The sequence below is a fragment of the Pituophis catenifer genome, unplaced genomic scaffold (genome assembly GCF_029215685.1).
Source record: "Pituophis catenifer annectens isolate HBS135680 unplaced genomic scaffold, rPitCat1.0.hap2 SCAF_2, whole genome shotgun sequence".
NCBI classification, from domain to species: Eukaryota; Metazoa; Chordata; class Lepidosauria; order Squamata; family Colubridae; genus Pituophis; species Pituophis catenifer.
This window is the reverse complement of record NW_027256882.1, coordinates 229088480-229107984: the sequence shown is the minus strand read 5'-3', so window position 1 is coordinate 229107984 and position 19505 is coordinate 229088480. Positions and strand designations below refer to the sequence as shown.

General features: G+C 39.2%; 1 protein-coding gene across 1 annotated transcript in view; it reads right to left on the bottom strand.

Annotated features, from left to right (window-relative positions):
* Positions 1-19505, bottom strand: part of OSTF1 (osteoclast stimulating factor 1) — a 30270-nt gene that overhangs the window by 6705 nt on the left and 4060 nt on the right. The window contains exons 2-5 of the mRNA XM_070935618.1: positions 10739-10785; positions 4732-4782; positions 4564-4627; positions 1661-1714 (exon numbers count right to left, since the gene is read on the bottom strand). Coding sequence (XP_070791719.1) covers positions 1661-1714; positions 4564-4627; positions 4732-4782; positions 10739-10785 — 216 coding nt within the window. The remainder of the gene's footprint in view (positions 1-1660; positions 1715-4563; positions 4628-4731; positions 4783-10738; positions 10786-19505) is intronic.

The following is a 19505-nucleotide window of genomic DNA, read 5'->3' as shown; positions in this document are numbered from 1 at the left end:
CAAAGCATCAGGTTGGACAAAGGTGCATCATAAACATGATGCACATTATCTGCCCCAAAATACAGAAATATCAAGAGGGGGGAAAAAAGATTGCACATTTTTCTTTTGAACACAGAAAAGGATTAAAGTAAATCAGCTAATCCAATCTCTCTCCCACTTCCCACATCAAAACATTTCTCATTCTCATACTATCCACCATTGTTTATCTGCCATAAAGGTGAAGATAAAGGTTTCCCCTGCCCAGTTGTTGTTCTGCCCCAGCTCCGGATTCCCGAGGATATTGATGTTGGATGTTTATCCTACGGTTGGGTAGGTAATATATAGAAAACTATGTTCTGTAACTTTAACTGCTACAAGATGACTAATTGGCTATGCTAAGCAGACATAAAAGAAGGCAGGAAGTTCATTCACTTCTGCTCCTGCTATTAGAAGGTTGAACTGCTGAAAGGAACTGTGTCTGTGTTACTGAAGAGAACTGGAATTGTAAGCAAACTATGTTTTTGTGTTGAACCGTGATTATTTGAAGAAGTGTTATCTTTGTTTTGAGAAACCAAGTTTGATTTTTTACTACAAGTAAAGACTGTTTATTTTTCTTTAAACATTCAGAGTCTGTGAGTATCTGTGTGTTTTGCTAAGCAACGTATCTATTCGCTGTCTGGTCCATTGCACCACTTTGCAGAGGGCAGTTTTACCCTCAACACTTGACACACACCAACGGTCCTTATCAAATTTATTAAGTAGCAAGGATAAACAAGATCGGCAAAGGTTGGCAATCAGCCCAGAAAACAAGATACGATAAACCAAAATACTCTGATAATAAATACAAGTTGTTTCCAGCAAGAAAGCACTAGCTTAGGCTAAGGGAGTGGCCAATCATCCTCAAGCCCTACTCTCAAGTAGACCTCCTCCTCCTGAGTAGCCACTCCTGCCTTTTGGCAGCCCTGCGTGCCTGAGCATTGAGAAGAGGCTCCTCCACTTCGCTCTCTCCACTGGAAGGAGCCTCTGGAGGTTCTGAAGGCCCTGGGCGAGTCTCTGCCTCTGACATCACATCCTCTTCAGCCTCCTCGCTGTCCAACGCGAGCGCTGGCTGTGCAGGCTGCTGGCGCGACACAACACCAGCCTCCTCGTCGTTGGTATCAGCCACGATCCGTGCAGGCCGCTGGCGGGCCACAACAGTTGTGTCCAACTTTAGGGGTGTCGCTCATCTCTATTTCTTAGTTGAGGGAGCTAGAGTTGTCTGAAGATGCTTCCGTGGTCATGTGGCTGGCATGACTATATGCCGAAGCGCACAGACGCCGTTACTTTCTCACTGAGGGATCCCTATTTATCTACCTGCATTTGCATGCTTTTGAACTGATAGGTTTTGCAGGAACTGGGGCAGGAATGAGAGCTCACCCCATCAAGTAGTACTTGGGTTTTGAGCTGCCAATCTTCTGGTTGACAAGCACAGCATCATTATAGCATAAGTTATAGGGGAAATAATGCACACATTTGTTTCAACTCAGTCGCCCTCTAAAGATGGAGAGGAAAGAACAAAAACTTGTGTTGTTGAAAGGAAGCTCTTCAGCAGAATGTGTGATTTTAACAAACCCCAACAAATTGATCTGTTTCAGCCCAGAAATCAGATGAAGTCCTTCATCAATATTGACCTTACACCTACCTCTCTTGGCAGCTTCGTGTAATGGATTGTCAATGGATTCTGCTTGTTCAGCCACTAAAACAAAAGGAAAAAATACATGCCAATGTAGCCAGTTGTATTAATCTGTCTCTTAATGGGCTGAAGACAATAGCACTAATATATTAAAAGTCCATCAATAAACTTGAAACTTCTAATATTATGCCCCAAAACTCCACTGAATTTCAATATCTTTAATGGAGTTCCTTGTAAGCAAGAAACTATTCATTTCAAGGAGAGTAAAATGAACTATACCTACAGTAGAACTGCACACCCAAAGCTTCTCTGATATTGAAAAACCTGGGAAGGTCCAACCCAGAACCTTGGGTACATAATAACATGTTCAGTGCATACAGAAAATGCTGGTCTGTAGCTTATTGATTTATCTAAGAACACACAATTTGCTATGAAAAATTAGAAAGATGAACACACATACACAATTGTACTGTCCTCTCTAAATATTCTGGGATATAGTTAGAATTGTTATTCGATTAAAAAAAATGAGTGATTGCAGTATACTGCAATAAAAGTGAATACATTTGTATTTAAAGCAGTGGTGTGGAGCTTCCTTTGAACTAATGGTCTATGTCAGGGCTTCCCAACCTTGGCAATTTTAAGACCCATGGACTTCAACTCCCAGAATTCTCTAGTCAGCCTTGCAGTTTTTGAGTGTTGTGCCAGGAATGGCATTCCCCCATTCTAAAAAAAGAAAATGAATAAAGCTGGGAAAAATCTCAAATTTGATTTGATTTAATTCACATTTAGTTTAAATGCACTATATAATATAAATTCTTCATCCTTTATCATTTGAGAATGTTCCCTTTTTGTCACCTTCACACTGCACCTGGATAACAATTTTGGGATTTTGTGGGGCTGATATCCAAGGCTTTGGGCCTCATTTAGGGCTTATCTTGATCCTACAACAGACATTTAACTAAAATACTATGATAATAAGAACACAAAAATAACAGAAGTGTGAGATTCAGTTCAATTATTGTTCACAATTTGGAAAATAAGTCCCATGTTTTGAGCATTTATACAACTCAAAAGGATGAGAGTAGTTCTAGCTATTGAATGCAGAAATGGGATTTAAAGCATGAAGTTTATGCATATTCTATGGGAATCTGCACGGGACAGATTGATATGGTGTTTTACACATTGCCCTTTTGTAGCAAAATAAAAAAATACATATTTTTCTGATACCAGACAAGAACATTACAAAATGCAGAAGGCTTTTTCCTTGCCCCATCTCTTGCCAAATTCAAATATGACACAAAACTGAGTAGGACAGCTGATATTGCTGAAGACATTCAAAACTTTCAAGATGGATTAGAGAAATGGACTGGAAAATGATTTTGAATTTTAACAAGACACCAATGCTAAATTCTTCATATAAGTGCATAGGCATAAGCTATGGGACACTGACTTGGTAATGAATGGTTATAAAAAAAAATTTGGAACAGGAGTTGAATTCAAGCTGAATATGAGTCAGCAGAGCAATGTAACTGCTTAGATGTTCAGATAACATCAACCAGAATTTCCAAATCAAAGGAAATCACTTCTTTCACATGGTCTGCACTGGTCAGACCACAAATGAGTACTGCATACAATTGTCTGCACTATATTTCAACAACAATTTTAGAGAAACCAGAAGAGTCAATATAGAGCATAGGAATGATCCCAGAGTTAGAAACCTGAATTTTGTGAGGTGAGACTGAGACTAGTGTGTATGCTTAGCTTTTGAAATAAAGACAACTGAAGTGAAGATGTTATAGCAGTTTTCAAGTATCTAAGGATTGCCACACATAACACTTTCAAGATCTAGAGGGCTGGTAATAATAGGTCTTACTTTCTAAGTTGCTAAAATTAAGAGCAGTTTGATTTTTGAAGGTCAAAGCATTTCAGGTAACACTTGTCAGACCGTTTCTAACATATTATAATTTAATGCTTGTATGAGTTAAGAAGCATAGCAGCAGCTATATCCCTTACTCAAACTTGCTTAGTTATGATGGTTTCAAGAGTCAAATCAACAAAGAGAGTTTGGATATGGTGAATCACACAATAGAATGCATTCTTGAAGCAACTCTTCATAATCTGTCCAGGCTTGTTTCTGAACATCTTTTGAATCTAGGAGATGGTTTGTAACTGCTGAGGATAAGAGAAATATGAATATCTTTGTGGCATAAACAGAATTCATCATCTAACATTTGTATCCCAGCCAAAGGGTTCAATGGGCTGGGAACAGTCTAGGAATCTTGATTTCTCAGAAATTCTCATTCAGAGCTATAGTCTACCAAGCCTCTTTTGAGAATCACTGTTAACTTGTTCAGATCTTAAGCATATATACAAAGTCATCCTGGATTGGTAATCTCAGAACAAAATGTCTCTATGTTCAACTTTTCAACAGCTCCCCTTTCTGATCTGTGAATCCTGAATTTTAATATTGCACAGGACATCCTTAACAAGACTTCAAAATTATAGCAGAGATTTCTATAATGTGAAGGGTGCTATGGTAAAATGGTTACCACAATCAGAAAGCAAATTTTCTAAAGATAAATTGTTGAACTAAAAAAAGGTCAATAATCTAAATTTAAGGGAGAAGCTAAGCAAAGCAAGGGCCAAGAAACTTGGCCAACAGAGTATAACGTTCCTAATGTATCTTGTTGTTCAGAATCCCAGTTTTAATTCTACTCACAGATGTACCTGAAAAGCGCATTATTCTTCTTATGGTTGGTCGGATAGTTAGCCAGATGTTTAGACTGAATTTAGCACTTTTATTCACCTACTGGGTCTTTCCCAAGGACCTGGGATAGGCAGGTGCTGTTGTCTGATGGTGTTAAAGGATCATTATTTTTATTTTGCTTCACAACACAAATTCACGAAATTACCATAGTTGCTGGGGATTAGTCCAGTTCTTCCTTTACAGGTTCCTTTCCACCAATTTGTGTCACTCTGGAGGAAAAAGAAATCAGTGCTGAAAAAGGCAACTGGGAGTTCAATGGTCACTTTATTCTCTTAAGGAGAGAGTGGTTTAGTGGCTTTGTTTATCAACTCACCATATCAGAAATGTAGATAATGTCTCCTTCTTCAAAATACAGTTCATCTGGCTGGAGTAATAAATACACTGCATTAGTTAAAAAATTGTCTTAAACTACATGACATTTTTTTCAGTGACAATTCCAACTCCAATCCTTGCATCCCAAATCAAAAATTGCAATTGTGCATCATAGTAAGCATGGTTTAGCCCTGTCCTTTCAGAGGACAATATCCCCACAATCCATCTGCTGGCTAGTACGTCCTCTTTGGGTTTTTTCCTGGAAAGAAATAGTGCAAAAGGGCTTCAGAATCCACTTATCTGCCTATCAGCACGATTTTCACTGAAAAACTGAATAGAACTAAATTATATTGGGTGGAGTGGGGGGGATGGGGACAAGCAAGCAAATGAAAAACTGAGTTCCAAAAAAGCTTAGATCTGGCTGAGGGAAGAGAAAAAAAAACCACCCAATTGTTGGACGCAAGTCCGTTCTAAAATGTTACCACTCCTCCCTCCTAGTTACAAGACAGATTTGATCGAATTACATCATAACAGAGTTGGAGGGAGCCTTGGAGGTCTTCCAGTCCAACCCCCTGCTCAAGCAGGAGATCCTATACCTTTAACAGTCACAGAGTTAGAAGGGACCTTGGAGGTCATCTAGTCCAACCCCCTGCTCACGCAGGAGAGACCTGTACTAGGGATTTGAACTGCTGAAGTTTCTGATCGACAAGCTCAGTGTCTTAGCCACTGAGCCACCTAGCCAGGCTTTTTTTAAATACCATTTCAGACAAATGGTTGTCCAATCTCTTATTAAAAACTTTCAGTGATGGAGCACCCACAACTTCTGAAGGAAAGCCATTCCACTGATTAATTGATTCCATTGTCAGGAAATTTCTCCTTATTTCTAGATTGGTTCTCTCCTTGATCAGTTTCCATCCATTTTGTCCTGCCTTCAGGTGCTTTGGAGAATAGGTTGGCCCCCTCTTTTTTTGAGGCAACACCTTAGAAATTGGACCAATGCTAGAACACCAGTCCTAGTTCTTCTTTTCATTAAACCCAGAGTGGTGATATTTTATTTCATCATATTAATTTTTTAAGTATTGCTACATTTCACGTGAACTCATAGCAATGTACAACAACAATACAAAATAATTGTAAAAACCTCTTTGCCTTTGATTCCAAATGTGCACACCCACACCCACTCAATGACTATGTACCCAATCCAATCCCATATTTTCAGAAACACACACATGCTCACATTTCCCACATATTGAGGGAAAATATATATTGTATTCATATTGTAATTACTGTCCTTCCACTTGGGATACAGCAACAAAATGAGAATTCTGTTGTCTCCTGCTGCCATCTACTGATTATTGATGGAAAAATACAGTACAACAGAAGAGTAAAACTGCACTTGAATCAAACTGAAATACCAAATGCTCCTTCTTTTTATTGATCTATTGATGCCGAAAAATGGCTATGTCATTGTGCTGAAGCTGGAACCAAGTACAAGAATGAATGTTGATGATGTGGATTTTGCTGCAGAGCAACCATAGGAAGAAGGTAATGTAAAATACTAGTACCGCTTTATACTACACTGGTAAGACCATACTTGGAATCATTCAATCATTGGTCATTTCAATACAAAAAAGATGTTGAAACTCTAGAAAGAGTGCAGAGAAAAGCAACAAAGATGATTAGGGGACTGGAGTAAAAGCATACAATAAACATTTGCTTGGTAGTACAGTAGTCTAAAGCACCCTGTTATTAAGACCAGCTGCCTGCAATTACTGCAGGTTCAAATCTCGCCAGGCTCAAGGTTGACTCAGCCTTCCATCCTTTCTAAGGTAGGTAAATTGAGGACCCAATTGTGGGGGCAATAAGCTGACTTTGTATAAATATACAAAAGGATGAAGGCTATTGCTTAGCGCATTGTAAGCCGCCCTGAGTCTCCGGAGAAGGGCGGCATATAAATCAAATTTAAAAAAAAAAAATTGCGGCAATTGGCTGTGTCTAATCTCACAAAGGACTGGGGATGAGTCTTCCAATATTTGAGGAGCTGTCAGAGAGAAGAAGAGTCAACCTAATCTACAAAGCTTCTGAGGGCAGGACAAGAACTAATGGATGGAAGTTTATCAAAGAGAGATCCAACTTAGAATCAAGGAGAAATTTCCTGACAGTGGAATCAATTAATCAAGGGAATGGTTGTCTCAGAAGTTGTGAATGCTCCATCACTGGAGGTTTTTAAGAAGAGATTGGACAGGTATATGGTTTCCTGCTTGAGCAAGAGGTTGGATTAGAAAACGTCCAAGGTCCCTTCCAACTCAGTTATTCTAGAGCAGGGATTCATAACTAAAGGATTGAACATCTGCACTGCTGTTGTAATCAGAATAAGAGGTCACAGACTTGTGTCATGTGTTAATCAGTCTGCAACTATCTGAATGAAAACATTTTGAGAGTGGGGCTGCCAAAAACATTCTCAGTCTGCCTTTGAGTCATCCCCAGCCATTCTTTCACCATCCCTCTCTCCACCGTCATTCACACACAGCCAATAACAAACCCCCAAGGCAGTCATATAATGAGATCACAGAAGTGTCTAATGGCTCTCCAACACTATTTGCGATCTGCTGCAGTTTAGATGCATCTGTTGAGTCTCTTGAATTATAGATACATAGGAAAGGGATTTATAGGGGCCAGGGAGGATCTGCATTTCCCTGAACCAGGGGTCAGCAACCTGCGGCTCCGGAGCCACATGTGGCTCTTTGGGCCCTCTGCTGTGGCTCCCTGTCGGGTGATCCCACCACTGGCTGGCCCCGCCCCTCGCCCTCCCCTCCCAGTCACTCCTTGCCTGGCCTGAGAAGGTAAGGGCGACAGCGGGGGATGGAAAAGCATCCAGGGCAGAGACAGAGAACTACAGAAAGAGGGTGAGAGAGACATAGAGAGATATAGTGAGAGAGGGAGAAAGACGGGGGACGGAGGGGAGAGAGAGATATGTCAAAAGGGTTTTGTGGTTCCCAGTGTTTTTTAACAACTGGTTGTCTGCCCTAATAACCGGTTGCGTAGGGGGTCGTGGCGGAAATGAGTGACATCGAGTTGGCCATGCTCACCCAGGTTTTGTGGCTCCTGATGTTTTCTTTTCTGTGGGAAACGGGTCCAAATGGCTCTTTGAGTGCTTAAGGTTGCAGACCCCTGCCCTAGACTAGGAGCTAGTTCTCTGGTTTTGTGGTGAGAGGTAAAAAATGCTTATTGGTTTTGCAGTTCTTCCTCAGGAGCTTGGACAAAACGAGAAGGATCTGCATGCAAATACCAGACTAGTGAATCAGTAGTATTGTAAGGAGTAAAAATAAGTGTATTATTACAGAGTAGAAATATGGTTTTGAGCATACATGTGATTTATTTTTAATGCATTAGTTCCTTGTTAAGTAAAAGGAAGAAAAACAAGGGAAAATAAAAGAGAGCATGGGGCAGAATAATTTAATGGTCAATGAGATAGGCAATCACCCAAATGATCTTATTTACAAATTTTACTTCAAACTGGGACCTTGCCGAGCAGTTTACTATTCAACATTTGCTATCTTGTTTCTAAGTTAGCCTAAAGTTTAGCGAAAGCTTAATGGAGAACTTGTAAAATGCAGGATCCTACAAGGCTTGAGCGGAACTGAAGTAACTATGTCCTTCTAGACAGCTCATTGATTCAGTTTACTTGATCAGATTTTGGTGCATGTGGATGTGTGGGTAGGTAGTTTAGAGAAGTAAAATAAGAAAAAAAATGAAGTGGGAGTTTACATTTTAATGTACCAGTGGTACAGTATATATACAGGACACTGGCAGAGATTCAGAAAGGGGTAGTAATGTAAAGGCTGTAGCCTTCACGAAAAGGTAATGGCTGGGCTTTATCTCAGATCCTGACTTGAGGATCTGAGATAAAATCTACTTATTATCTTCTCTTGAAGGCTACAGCCTTTGCATTCCCCAGCAAAGCTGGCTGGGGAATTCTGGGAGTTGAAGTCTGCCAGGCTTAAAGTTGACAAGGTTGGAGACCCCTGGGCTAGTGCACATACAGACAGTGTAATGAAGAAATGGGGACTTTAGGGGCAAGATCAGTGGTGAAATCCATTTTTTTTTACTACTGGTTCTGTGGGCATGGCTTTGTGGGCATGGCAGGGGAAGGATACTGCAAAATTTCCATTCCCACACCACTCCAGGGGAAGGATACTCCAAAATCCCCATTCCCTCCCCACTCCTGGGGGAAGGATATTGCAAAATCTTCATTCCCACCCCACTCTGGGGCCAGCCAGAGGTGGTATTTGCCGGTTCTCTGAACTGCTCAAAATTTCTGCTACCGGTTCTCCAGAACCTGTCAGAACCTGCTGGATTTCACCCCTGGGCAAGATCACTTGCTCAGCTTAAAGATTAATGAAAGCCTTTAAAAGTTTACTTTAAACTTATTTAGGGAAAAATAGCCTTCATTCACAACCATAACTAGAAATGCTGCCCATTTTATTCTTACAAAAGAATAAAATCTCTTTTTATTCTCAAACTTGACACCCAGATTCAGGACGGATACTTTTGTCAGAGGTTTCTATCAGAAAAAGCCGCAGAGAAAAATAATCAAACAACTGTGCTCTCACGCTGCAAACTCTGTTCCGTTTGTATGGGTGTTGTGATGTCACACACAAATATGGAAGGGACAGACCTTTCGTTGCCATGCCCATTCTGTAATTTGGATGAAATGGTCAAATGCTTAGCTTTATTCCTGGGATAGCTTCAGCCCTGGTAGTATTGAGGAGTCCCATCCAAGTACTAACTAAGCCTAATCCTACTTAGCTTTCAATCCCAGACAATATCAACTAAATCAGAGGTCTTCAAATTTGGCAGCTATAAGATTTATGGACTTCAACTCCCAGAATTCTCCAGACAGCATAGCTATGCAGGCTGAGAATTCTGGGAATTGAAGTCTACAAGTCTTACAGCTGCCAAGTTTGAAGACCTCTGAGCTAAATGATGGCCCTGCTGAGATGAAATGATGAAATAACAGCTAAGAGAATATTACTTTTACAATTTACTCAAGGCACAACAAAGGCTCAGAAAATATGCACAAGACAGTGTAATAAAAGATTTAAACATCTTGCAAGCAAAAGTTGTATCTTTCATCCCAATACTTTATATAATTGACAGGAACAAACAAGCAGAAGCCTAATCTTGGTCTCTCTAAGGTGCATCAAAAGTGAGCGATGAGGCTTAGATTCTTTCGTAATCCTCTAAATTCCAGATTTCTAAATGTCACGGGTTAAACTCAATGACACAGAGGAAAGACAGACATTGGGAAAAACAAGATCCAAGACATAATGTAACTGAGCACGATAGCAGACTAGCAATTTTCGTAAGGTTACAGAAATTGATTGATTTAAAACATTAGCATACTATTCACCATTGCAAAATTTCAGCGAGGTTACACTACAATTCAAATTGTGAGAACAGTTAGGTTAAAATAACCTCGGAACTTTGTATAAAATCAAAAGATAAATGCAGAGAGAGGAGGTGGACGCAAACATTGTTTAAAAAGAATTTCTTCTTAATTCTTAGTGGTTACAAATGCCGCTTGCAATCATGAGCCACTTCCTGTTATACTTCTCTCAGCCGTTTTGAGCTGTTTGCTCAGGAATGACTGGATCAGTTGGCAGGATTTGCACAATCAAGGCCTGAACCACATGCCAGAATATGATTTAGCAATGAAAAGGCTGAGCTGTCCACTTTAAACTATACAACATGGCACCCATTTTTATTTGGAAGCCAAAGCACAATCTGCAGGTCATGTGATGAAGTTCTCGGTAAAGATGAATGATGAACAAACACCAAATTTTAATCTAAAAAATTAAAAATGGAATGATATTTCATCTCCACAGGGGATATACCCATACTCCTTCCTGTGTTTCATGTTCACAAAAAAATAGACTGGACCAAGTTACCCCTCGATATTCAAATTTTCCTTTTTATGTATCTTTAAAAAGTAGAAATATACTTACCGTTCTGGGTTCAAATGTATATAGGGCTCGAAAAACTTTTACCTGCCCTAAAATACAGAAAGAAATAAGTATTAACCAGAGAATATTTCTCCTTGTCAGAGTTGAAGTAGACAGAGTCTGGATTCCTGTTTTTCTTCCTTTTTCCTTGTAGTATTAAGCTGTATGAAAGCTTACATGACTTTCATTTCTTCTAGACCCTAGAGGGGAAAAACCCAGAAAATTGTGCTAATGCTCATTATTTTCTACTAAAGTGTAACAGTGTGATTCTCTGTGGACTAGAAACATGGCATTTGGAGCATATATGATTGAGCACTTCGGATTGATCAATATGGCCCCCAAGCAAACAACAATACTAGTTTAACTGGAGGAATTCTATGGTTATTCAGTATGGTATAATATTAGAGGCATTTATAGATGACAACTGATTTTGGATAGCCCTTAAAAATAGGGAGAAAATCTACAAGTCAACACTGACCCAATAGCTCATGATCATCATGTTAAAAACAGGGGTCTACTGGCCATCTTATCTGCCAACTTAAGAATCTGTATGGTGACCAGGAAGCAACAGTTAGAATGGATTAAGGACCTATTTAAAAATTGGGAAAGTTGGGAAAGTATATAACAGAATCGCATATGGTCCCCTCATGTATTTAACCTGTGCAAAATATATCCTAAGAAATGCTAGAGAACAAGAAATAGATATAGAAACCTACTTTTATGTCAAAAAACAACTTGGAAGAAAGAATATGACAGATCTACACAAATATTAAAATGTAGAGGCATCAAACAGACAATAAAGGTACTATATACTTGCAGAAGCTGAGAATTTCAGGTACCAAAATGCACCCTAAAAATTGGCTTTGGTTTATCTGTGGATGGGCTTCTCTATGAATATGTGTGTGTATTATGTATGTATGTATGCATATGTATGTATGCATGCATACACACACACACACACACACACACACACACACACACACACACACACACGGTAATATTCTTTTAAAATATTCATATATCCCATTGATGGGGATATATAAGCCCATCTGCAGTTAAGCTGACTCTCAATACCATGAAAAATATATAATTTTAGTTTACCACGGATAAGTCAATTGTGAAAATTACAACATAAAACATTTTGAGGTTTAGTTTCATTTTTAATGGTATTTTAAAAATTCAAAAGTTGGCTTATTGTGGATGGGCTTATATGAGATTATACAGGGTAAATCAAGGCTATGATTTTCTCACTTGTCACATATAGCTGTGAAAGCTGAACCACCAGAAAGAAAATTTGCTTTTTTAAAATTGTGCTACTGCAAAAAAATAGTTGAGAGTACTTTGGACTACAAGAACAACATTTGATTAAAAAAAATAGCAACAATATGCCAAATACAATCATTTTCTTTCTTTGGGACTTTTTATTTCCTCTATCTGCATTCTTGGATAAATCTATGACAAATATAACTGCCCCAATTGCTTTAGCTTCTAATTATAACTAATTTGTACTGGATGGTGGGTACTAGTCTACTCAAATCACCAAAAGATAGCCAGTGATCTGTCTGGGCCGTTCTACCCAATTGAGATGGTATAACATCTAACAATTAGGTTTTACTCTTAGTTCTTCTCAAATAACATTATATTTAAAAGAGCAAGAACAATATGTTTTATTGGTGGATCTTAGGGACAAACTAGATGGTATTACAAATCTCAATGTTTGTTTTCCATTCATACAAACAGCAGAGGTGTACAAACGGTATAGAGAATAAGCCATCAAGAGGCACCATGCAACATCAGAACAAGGAAGCCCCTATTATCTGACAGTAAATATCTTGAAATACTAGTATAAGTGTGATAAAGTGTTAATATGTAAAGCGTGCTATTATTTTCACTCTTTTCATCAACATAGAAAACTCATGAGGGAGAAAATTAATCTCCAATTATTTCTGTGTTTTCTTCTGCTTATGTCAACGGGAACCACAAATGATGTATTGTAGTCTGTTTTCTTTGGGATTTTGCTGCAGTGCAGATTTCTTGAAAGAGCATGTCCAGGCAAAAAGTGGTTATATTGATTTTAAATCCATTTCTTAATAGCTTGCTTTAAAAACGTTAACTCCTGCACAAAGTTCATAATGTTTTTTAAAAAACCCAGCATTTGGAAATCACCAGCAGAGATGGGATCATCGCAATTAGCCTCTACTCTTCCAAAATCTTTTTAAAAACGTAATTTTTATGTTCTCTCAAACAATTTCGGGAAAAAACTAAATAAATTATTCTTTTTATCAAAAATAAAATATTTTAATTATAATATAAGGGGAAATAGCCCTTTAAAATGATCTGAGATTATTTCGGTGGAAGAATTTTATGTTGACTGCTTTCAACTAAACACTAAAGCTTTCTGAATAATAGGCGATTGTTCTTGAACACTAGAGCTTTTCTTCGACTTACTCATTTTCTTCAACTCTGCCCTTTATGATAACTTATTCATTATATAAAACCTCATTCTTGAGCGATCATCAAATTTACTGGACTGCTACTCCCTCTTTATGAAAAGAAGGACTAGGGATGACATGATAGCAGTGTTCCAATATCTCAGGGGTTGCCACAAAGAAGTCAAGCTATTCTCTAAAGCACCTGAAGGCAGGACAAGAAGCAATGGGTGGAAACTAATCAAGGAGAGAAGCAACCTAGAACTAAGAAGAAATTTCCTGACAGTTAGAACGATTAATCAGTTGAACAACTTGCCTCCAGAAGTTGTGAATTCTCCAACACTGGAAGTTTTAAAGAAGAGATTGGACAACCGTTTGTCTGAAGTGGTATAGGATTTCTTGCCTGAGCAGGGGGTTGAACTATTCTATTCTATTCTATTCTATTCTATTCTATTCTATTCTATTCTATTCTATTCTATTCTATTCTATTCTATTCTATTCTATTCTATTCCTCAACCATACAAAGTGTAGTTAGTTTTATAAATTATATTTAGTTTAGTAGTAAATTTAGTTTAAATTTAAATTTAGTACTAAATTTAGTTTACTAAACTAAACATACTTTATATATTTTATTTTCTATTTTTATGCAAAGTTGGCATTTTTATATTGTTTCCATTTATTAAAGTGCTACTGCCACTTACTCAATCTCCTGCTTTGCACACCAAAACAACACATGCTTACACATTTTTAATTTCTAAGGAGGATATATTTCCAATACTAAATAAGAGGACCTGAAATTGCCTTTCTGTTATAAATTAAAAAAAACAAAACAAACCTCATTGTGAAGAATGTATTTTCACTTCAGAAATACATTAGAACTACAGTACTGCAATTGGTAACATGATCATTCAACTGAATACGAGGAGATGTGGCTGTCTCATACATGGCAAGCCTCTATTGTGGCAAAGTAGCTGATGAATCTGGGGGTCATACTTAGATGTACTGTTCTTCTTTTATAAAGCTGTGAAATACCCTTTATAAGTTCCTATAAAATAAGGATTGAGATTTATTTTACGTACAGCTGTTGAGGTACAATTCTTTCTTTCAATATGGCAAAGTGCTATTTTATTATTCACGGAACTCGCTATGACTTGATTGCAGTGGTAATGCAACTGAACCTATTTCGTTTTTGTTTATATATGGTATTTAGTATGTATTTTACTTGTGGAATTCTGACCACCACAAAGTTTTGTATTGCTGTGCTGTTGTGTACATAAAACTTATGTACAAGTAGTCCTCGAGTTACAACAGTTCATTTAGTGAATGTTTGAAGTTACAACACCTCTCAAAAAAGCGACTTATGACCGTTTTTCACACTTGTGACTGTTGCAGTATCCCCATGACCACATGATCAAAATACAGGCGGTTGGCAACTGACTCATATTTATGATGCTTGCGGTATCCTGGGATTCTTCTGAGACCTGCTGACAAGCGAAGTCAATTGGGAAGCCAGATTCACTTAACAACCATGTTACTAACTTAACAACTGCAGTGATTCACAGTGAATCTGGCTTCCCAATTGACTTCGCTTGTCAGAAGGTCGCAAAAGGATCCCAGGATACTGCAACATGATTCACTTAACAACTGTGACAAGTAAGGATATAAAATGGGACAAAACTCACTTAACAACTACTGTATTTTTTGGACTATAAGTCGCACCGGTGTATAAGATGCACCAAGATTTCGAAGAGGTAAGTAAGAAAAAAAAAAGTTTTTGCTGTCCCTGGCCCTAGGAGCAGGCCTCCCAAATCCTCTGCCTGCCCCATTTTTTGCAAAAACAGGCCCCTTTTTTGCCCGTTTTTGTGAAAAACGGGGTGCGCAGAGGGTTTGTGAGTGCTCCTAGGGTCTGGGAGAGGGCAAAAATGTGCCTGTTTTTGCAAAAAATAGGTGAAAAACAGGCCCCCAGGAGCAGTCTACAGGCCTCCCAAACCCTCTGTGCACCCCATTTTTGTGAAAAACAGGCCCATTTTTACAAAAATGGGATGAGCAGGATGGGGCTTCGGGAGGCCAAAAATGGCTGTATTCGGTGAATAAGACGCACCAACATTTCTATCGTCTTTTAGGAAGAAAAAGTGTATCTTATACTCCGAAAAATACGGTCTCCCACTTAGCAAGAGAACTTTTGGGTTCAAAAGTTGCTGGCTGAGGTATTCTGGTAGTTGAAGTCACACATCTTAAAATGGCTAAAGTTGGGAAAGACTGATGGATAGGGAAGAATGTGCCTAGATGTTTTTAAGGGTTCCATTTCAGTAAGAGTTCATACTGTGGTTTTCTGCCATAAATGTTAAAAATATTGGTTGGGAAAAAACAACAATTACTGCAATAGTGATAATAAAGCAATCCTTAAAATGGCAGACTGAAGGAAGGGTTCAAAATAGTCCAAAATAACTTAATTACAACAATGATAATCCATTTGAAAAAGAGAGCAAGCATTTAAGGCCAGATGTTTGCATCTGGGAAAGAACAGAAAGGGAACAGGTTTAAACGCCTGGAGGGTGTTTCAGTTTTCTATTTCAAATGGGACTCCCTCAACATATAGCTTTCCAGCTGCGGGCCAGAAAAAAACACACACATTAATTTCCTTTTTCTCAAAGGAGAAACTGTCTCTTGACTACTCCTGCATAGATCTTCCTTCTACAGATAAGTGTGCTTGCTGCCCAGACTTCAGAAGGAGAAATAGCACAATCCTATTCTTGCTCCATTGTACCAGGCACCATGCACAGCATTGGTTCCTGAAAACAAGACTGCATTCAGAGTTTAAAGGGTGCAATTCAAAATGTCCTCAGGCCACCCTATGGAGCAGCCTAATTGGAATACCCAGAGCTGATGTGATTTAAAAAAAACAAACAAACATCTGGAAAGACCGTGTTATGAGGCTTTTTCAGGTACTTAAAATACAGGTTTTCACACTTATGACCGTTGCAGCATCCCCACAGTCACGTGATCAAAATTTGTGTGCTTGGCAACTGGAATGTATTTATGACGGTTACAGTATCCCGTGATCACCTTTTGCAACCTTCTGACCAACAAAGTCAATCGGGAAGCCAGATTCATTTAACAACCGTGTTACTAACTTAATGTTGTGGCCCGTACGTGGTTTGTGCAGCTAGTAGCTGATTCAGACAGCGAGGAGGCTGGTGTGATGCTGTGCCAGCAGCCTGTCGAGTTGGACAATGAGGAGGCTGGAGAAGATGTGGTACCAGAGACGGGGATTCAGCCAGGGCCTTCAGAACCTCCAGAAGCTCCCTTAAGTGAAGAGGATGAAGAGGAGGAGCCTCTTCTCGATGCACAGGTGCACAGAGCTGCCAGAAGGCAGGAGTGGCTCCTCAGGAGGAGGTCTCCTCGAGAGTAAGGCTTGGGGCTAATTGGCCACTCCCCTAGCCTATTTAAGGAGGAACGCCGACTGAAGCAATTTGCAGGGAACAACTTCGTTCACATACCTTCGTGTCTTGTCTTGTCTTGCTTATCTTATCAGCTTCCTGCAAATTGCTTCTGGGCATTCTCCCAACTATAGTAAGCTTTCAGTTATTATTCTTTGAATTCTTGGCGGCTGTTAATGCAATTAATTAAGAGCTGTTGTTGTAAAAGACTGGTTCATTTAGTAAACTAAGGTTTGAATGGACTTTGTGTGTGCTGTGTTCTTTGGGGTCCGTAGCTGGGGCAGAACACTTAATAACTGCAGTGATTCACTTAACAACTGTGGCAGGAAAAGTTGTAAAACGGGGCACAAGTCACTTAACACCTGTCTTGCTGAACAACAGAAATTTGGGAACTAGTTGTGGTCGTACAGGGAACTGCTGCCTCACAAGCTTCTGCTGCTGAACGCGCATGTACAAATTGGCTGTAAAGGATGCCAAACCTAAGAAATGCTTTTCGGTGTTCCAATCCCTTCCTTCCCTTTCATCATTGGGATATAGCCTGGGGTTCTACATTTGCTAAGCATGACAAGTAGTGGATTCTCTGGCGTTTTTACTTGCCCACCTGGGCGAGGCCAAGCAAGTGCCAACTGCTTTATGTATGTATGTATGTATGTATGTATGTATGTATGTATGTATGTATTCGATTTATATGCCGCCCTTCTCCAGAGACTCAGGGCAGCTTACAATGCGTTAAGCAATAGCCTTCATACTTTTGTATATACCTGCTTAGTAGGGCTTTCGCCCCCCCCCCAGCAGTGTTCTTTTTTATACAAAGTCAGCTTATTGCCCCCACAATCCGGGTCCTCCATGCTTTGCTCTCCAATAGCTTTGTGGGTTTTACTGACGGATCTTTTGTATGCGTTTCTCTCTCCCACCTTCCTCTGAACTTCAGATTTCCCTGCATTCACAGGAAGAAGGAGAAGGAAAGGGGAAGGAGCAAGTTTTATCATTCTTTCATTTGGCTAGAAAAGTGGCAAAACTCTTGTCAGCTTGACTTAGCGTTAAAAAAGGGTTTATCGTTTCAGCGTGAGTTAGAAAACAAGATAGGCAGGTCCAGGCCACACTTCACACTTGTTCTATCAGCAAACTTGTTTTTAAAAGTGCCCGTCACAGGCAGTGTGTAGACCCCTAGTAGGCATTCCTGCTGTAGCTAATTGGAGCACAGTGTAGCAAATGAACCAGAGAGCCCTAAGTGTGCCAGCCCAAGTTGGAAAGCCCAACTTTTGGTCCAATGGAAGAAGGATGCTATGCTGTCTCTTCCATTTCCATATTTCTGTTCTCTTTCTTTCTGATCAGAGCACTGGGCAGCACCTTCTCTGTCTGCTGTCATTCTTATTTTCTAAGAAAAATATTAGGGGCATTTTGGGATGGAGTACAGAATCGATCCCAGGAATATAGCTTATACCCAAGGCTGTCTTTTTGCTTTTATGTAGGTCAGCTTCTCTTCTATACCTTTTCATTAAAAGCATCTAAATAACTAAGCAACAAATGAGCAGGTGAGGCACAGAATTCCAAGAGACATATTTATGGTTGGCCTGTTGGTGACCCAAAACCTAAAGCCATAATTGGTGAAAGGCCTGGGCATTGGTGCTGAGGTCTCAATGACAGTAGGAGGCTACTGCTGAGCAGCAGATAAGAGCTGTATGGGCCAAGAAGAAGAAGAAAAAAAACCTTCTAATGCCATTCCAACAAGAGGACAAACCTATGTACTACTCTTATTTTGATGAGTCCAGATCATGATTCATCTAAGCCACCAATGTCTGCTTTGAGGATCTGCAATCATTTCCCATATTTGCCACCTTAGCATATTTAGATCCAGTACCAGCCACTGAATCAGAATTCTTAGTATTTAGAGAACATCTCTTTGACTGCAAGGGAAAGGAAGAACAGGTTTGCTAGATCTAATTCTGACTTCTCAAGAATCAGGAAGTAGGTACACAAAGACAATCATAGCTATATACAATCCAACATGAAGTGCCTTGAAAAATACCGGATTTAAGAACCTGAGCTGGACTCTAACTCTAGAAGAAAAATATTTCACAGAAATCTAAAAATATCTGTACATTTTTGAGGGGCCAATTCTATCTGCTGACGAGGTTCAAATTAACTGTATTTAATTGACAATATCAGTGTCTTAACCAAATTTCCTAACCCTGTGGGGGATGTTTATTTTTGTTCTCCACCAGGAAATAGTATAAAAGAATACAGTTTGTATCCATTAGAACCTGAAAACTTACAAAAACAAAACAAGAGTTATATTGGAGGGAAGTCAAATCTCTTATTATTGCACTAAGATTTCTTTTCTCCATTCAATTTCCCCCACCAGCAAGTTAAAATGTTGTTCTTTCCTACGCAACAGGACTTTGTTCTTTTTATGAGTTCAGTTTGATTCCATGAAGGAATATAAGGAATAGGTAAAAACTATATTGTACATCATAAGCCAGTTTGGAAAGATCTTCCTTCCAGGAATGGAAACTTAGATTTCATTTTGTTCTTAGAGTTCTATTTAAGGAGGGAAGCCAATGGAATTAACTTTTTATGAAGAATCAGTTGTTATACAGCGCTCAGTTGGCAGAACCAACTTTTATAGTAGTACAGGCAGTTTTGGACTTACAACTACAATTGTAAATAATTCTGTTGCTGAGTGAGATGTTTGTTAAGTGAGTTTTGCCCCATTTTAAGACCTTTCTTGCCACAGTGTTAAGTGAATCCCTGCAGTTGTTAAGTTAGTAACATGGTTGTTAAGTGAATTTGAGCCTTGATAGTACAAGGGTTTAGTGCACCCTGTTATTAACACAGCTGCCTGCAATTTCTGCTGGTTCGAATCTCTCCAAGGCTCAAGGTTGACTCAGCCTTCCATCC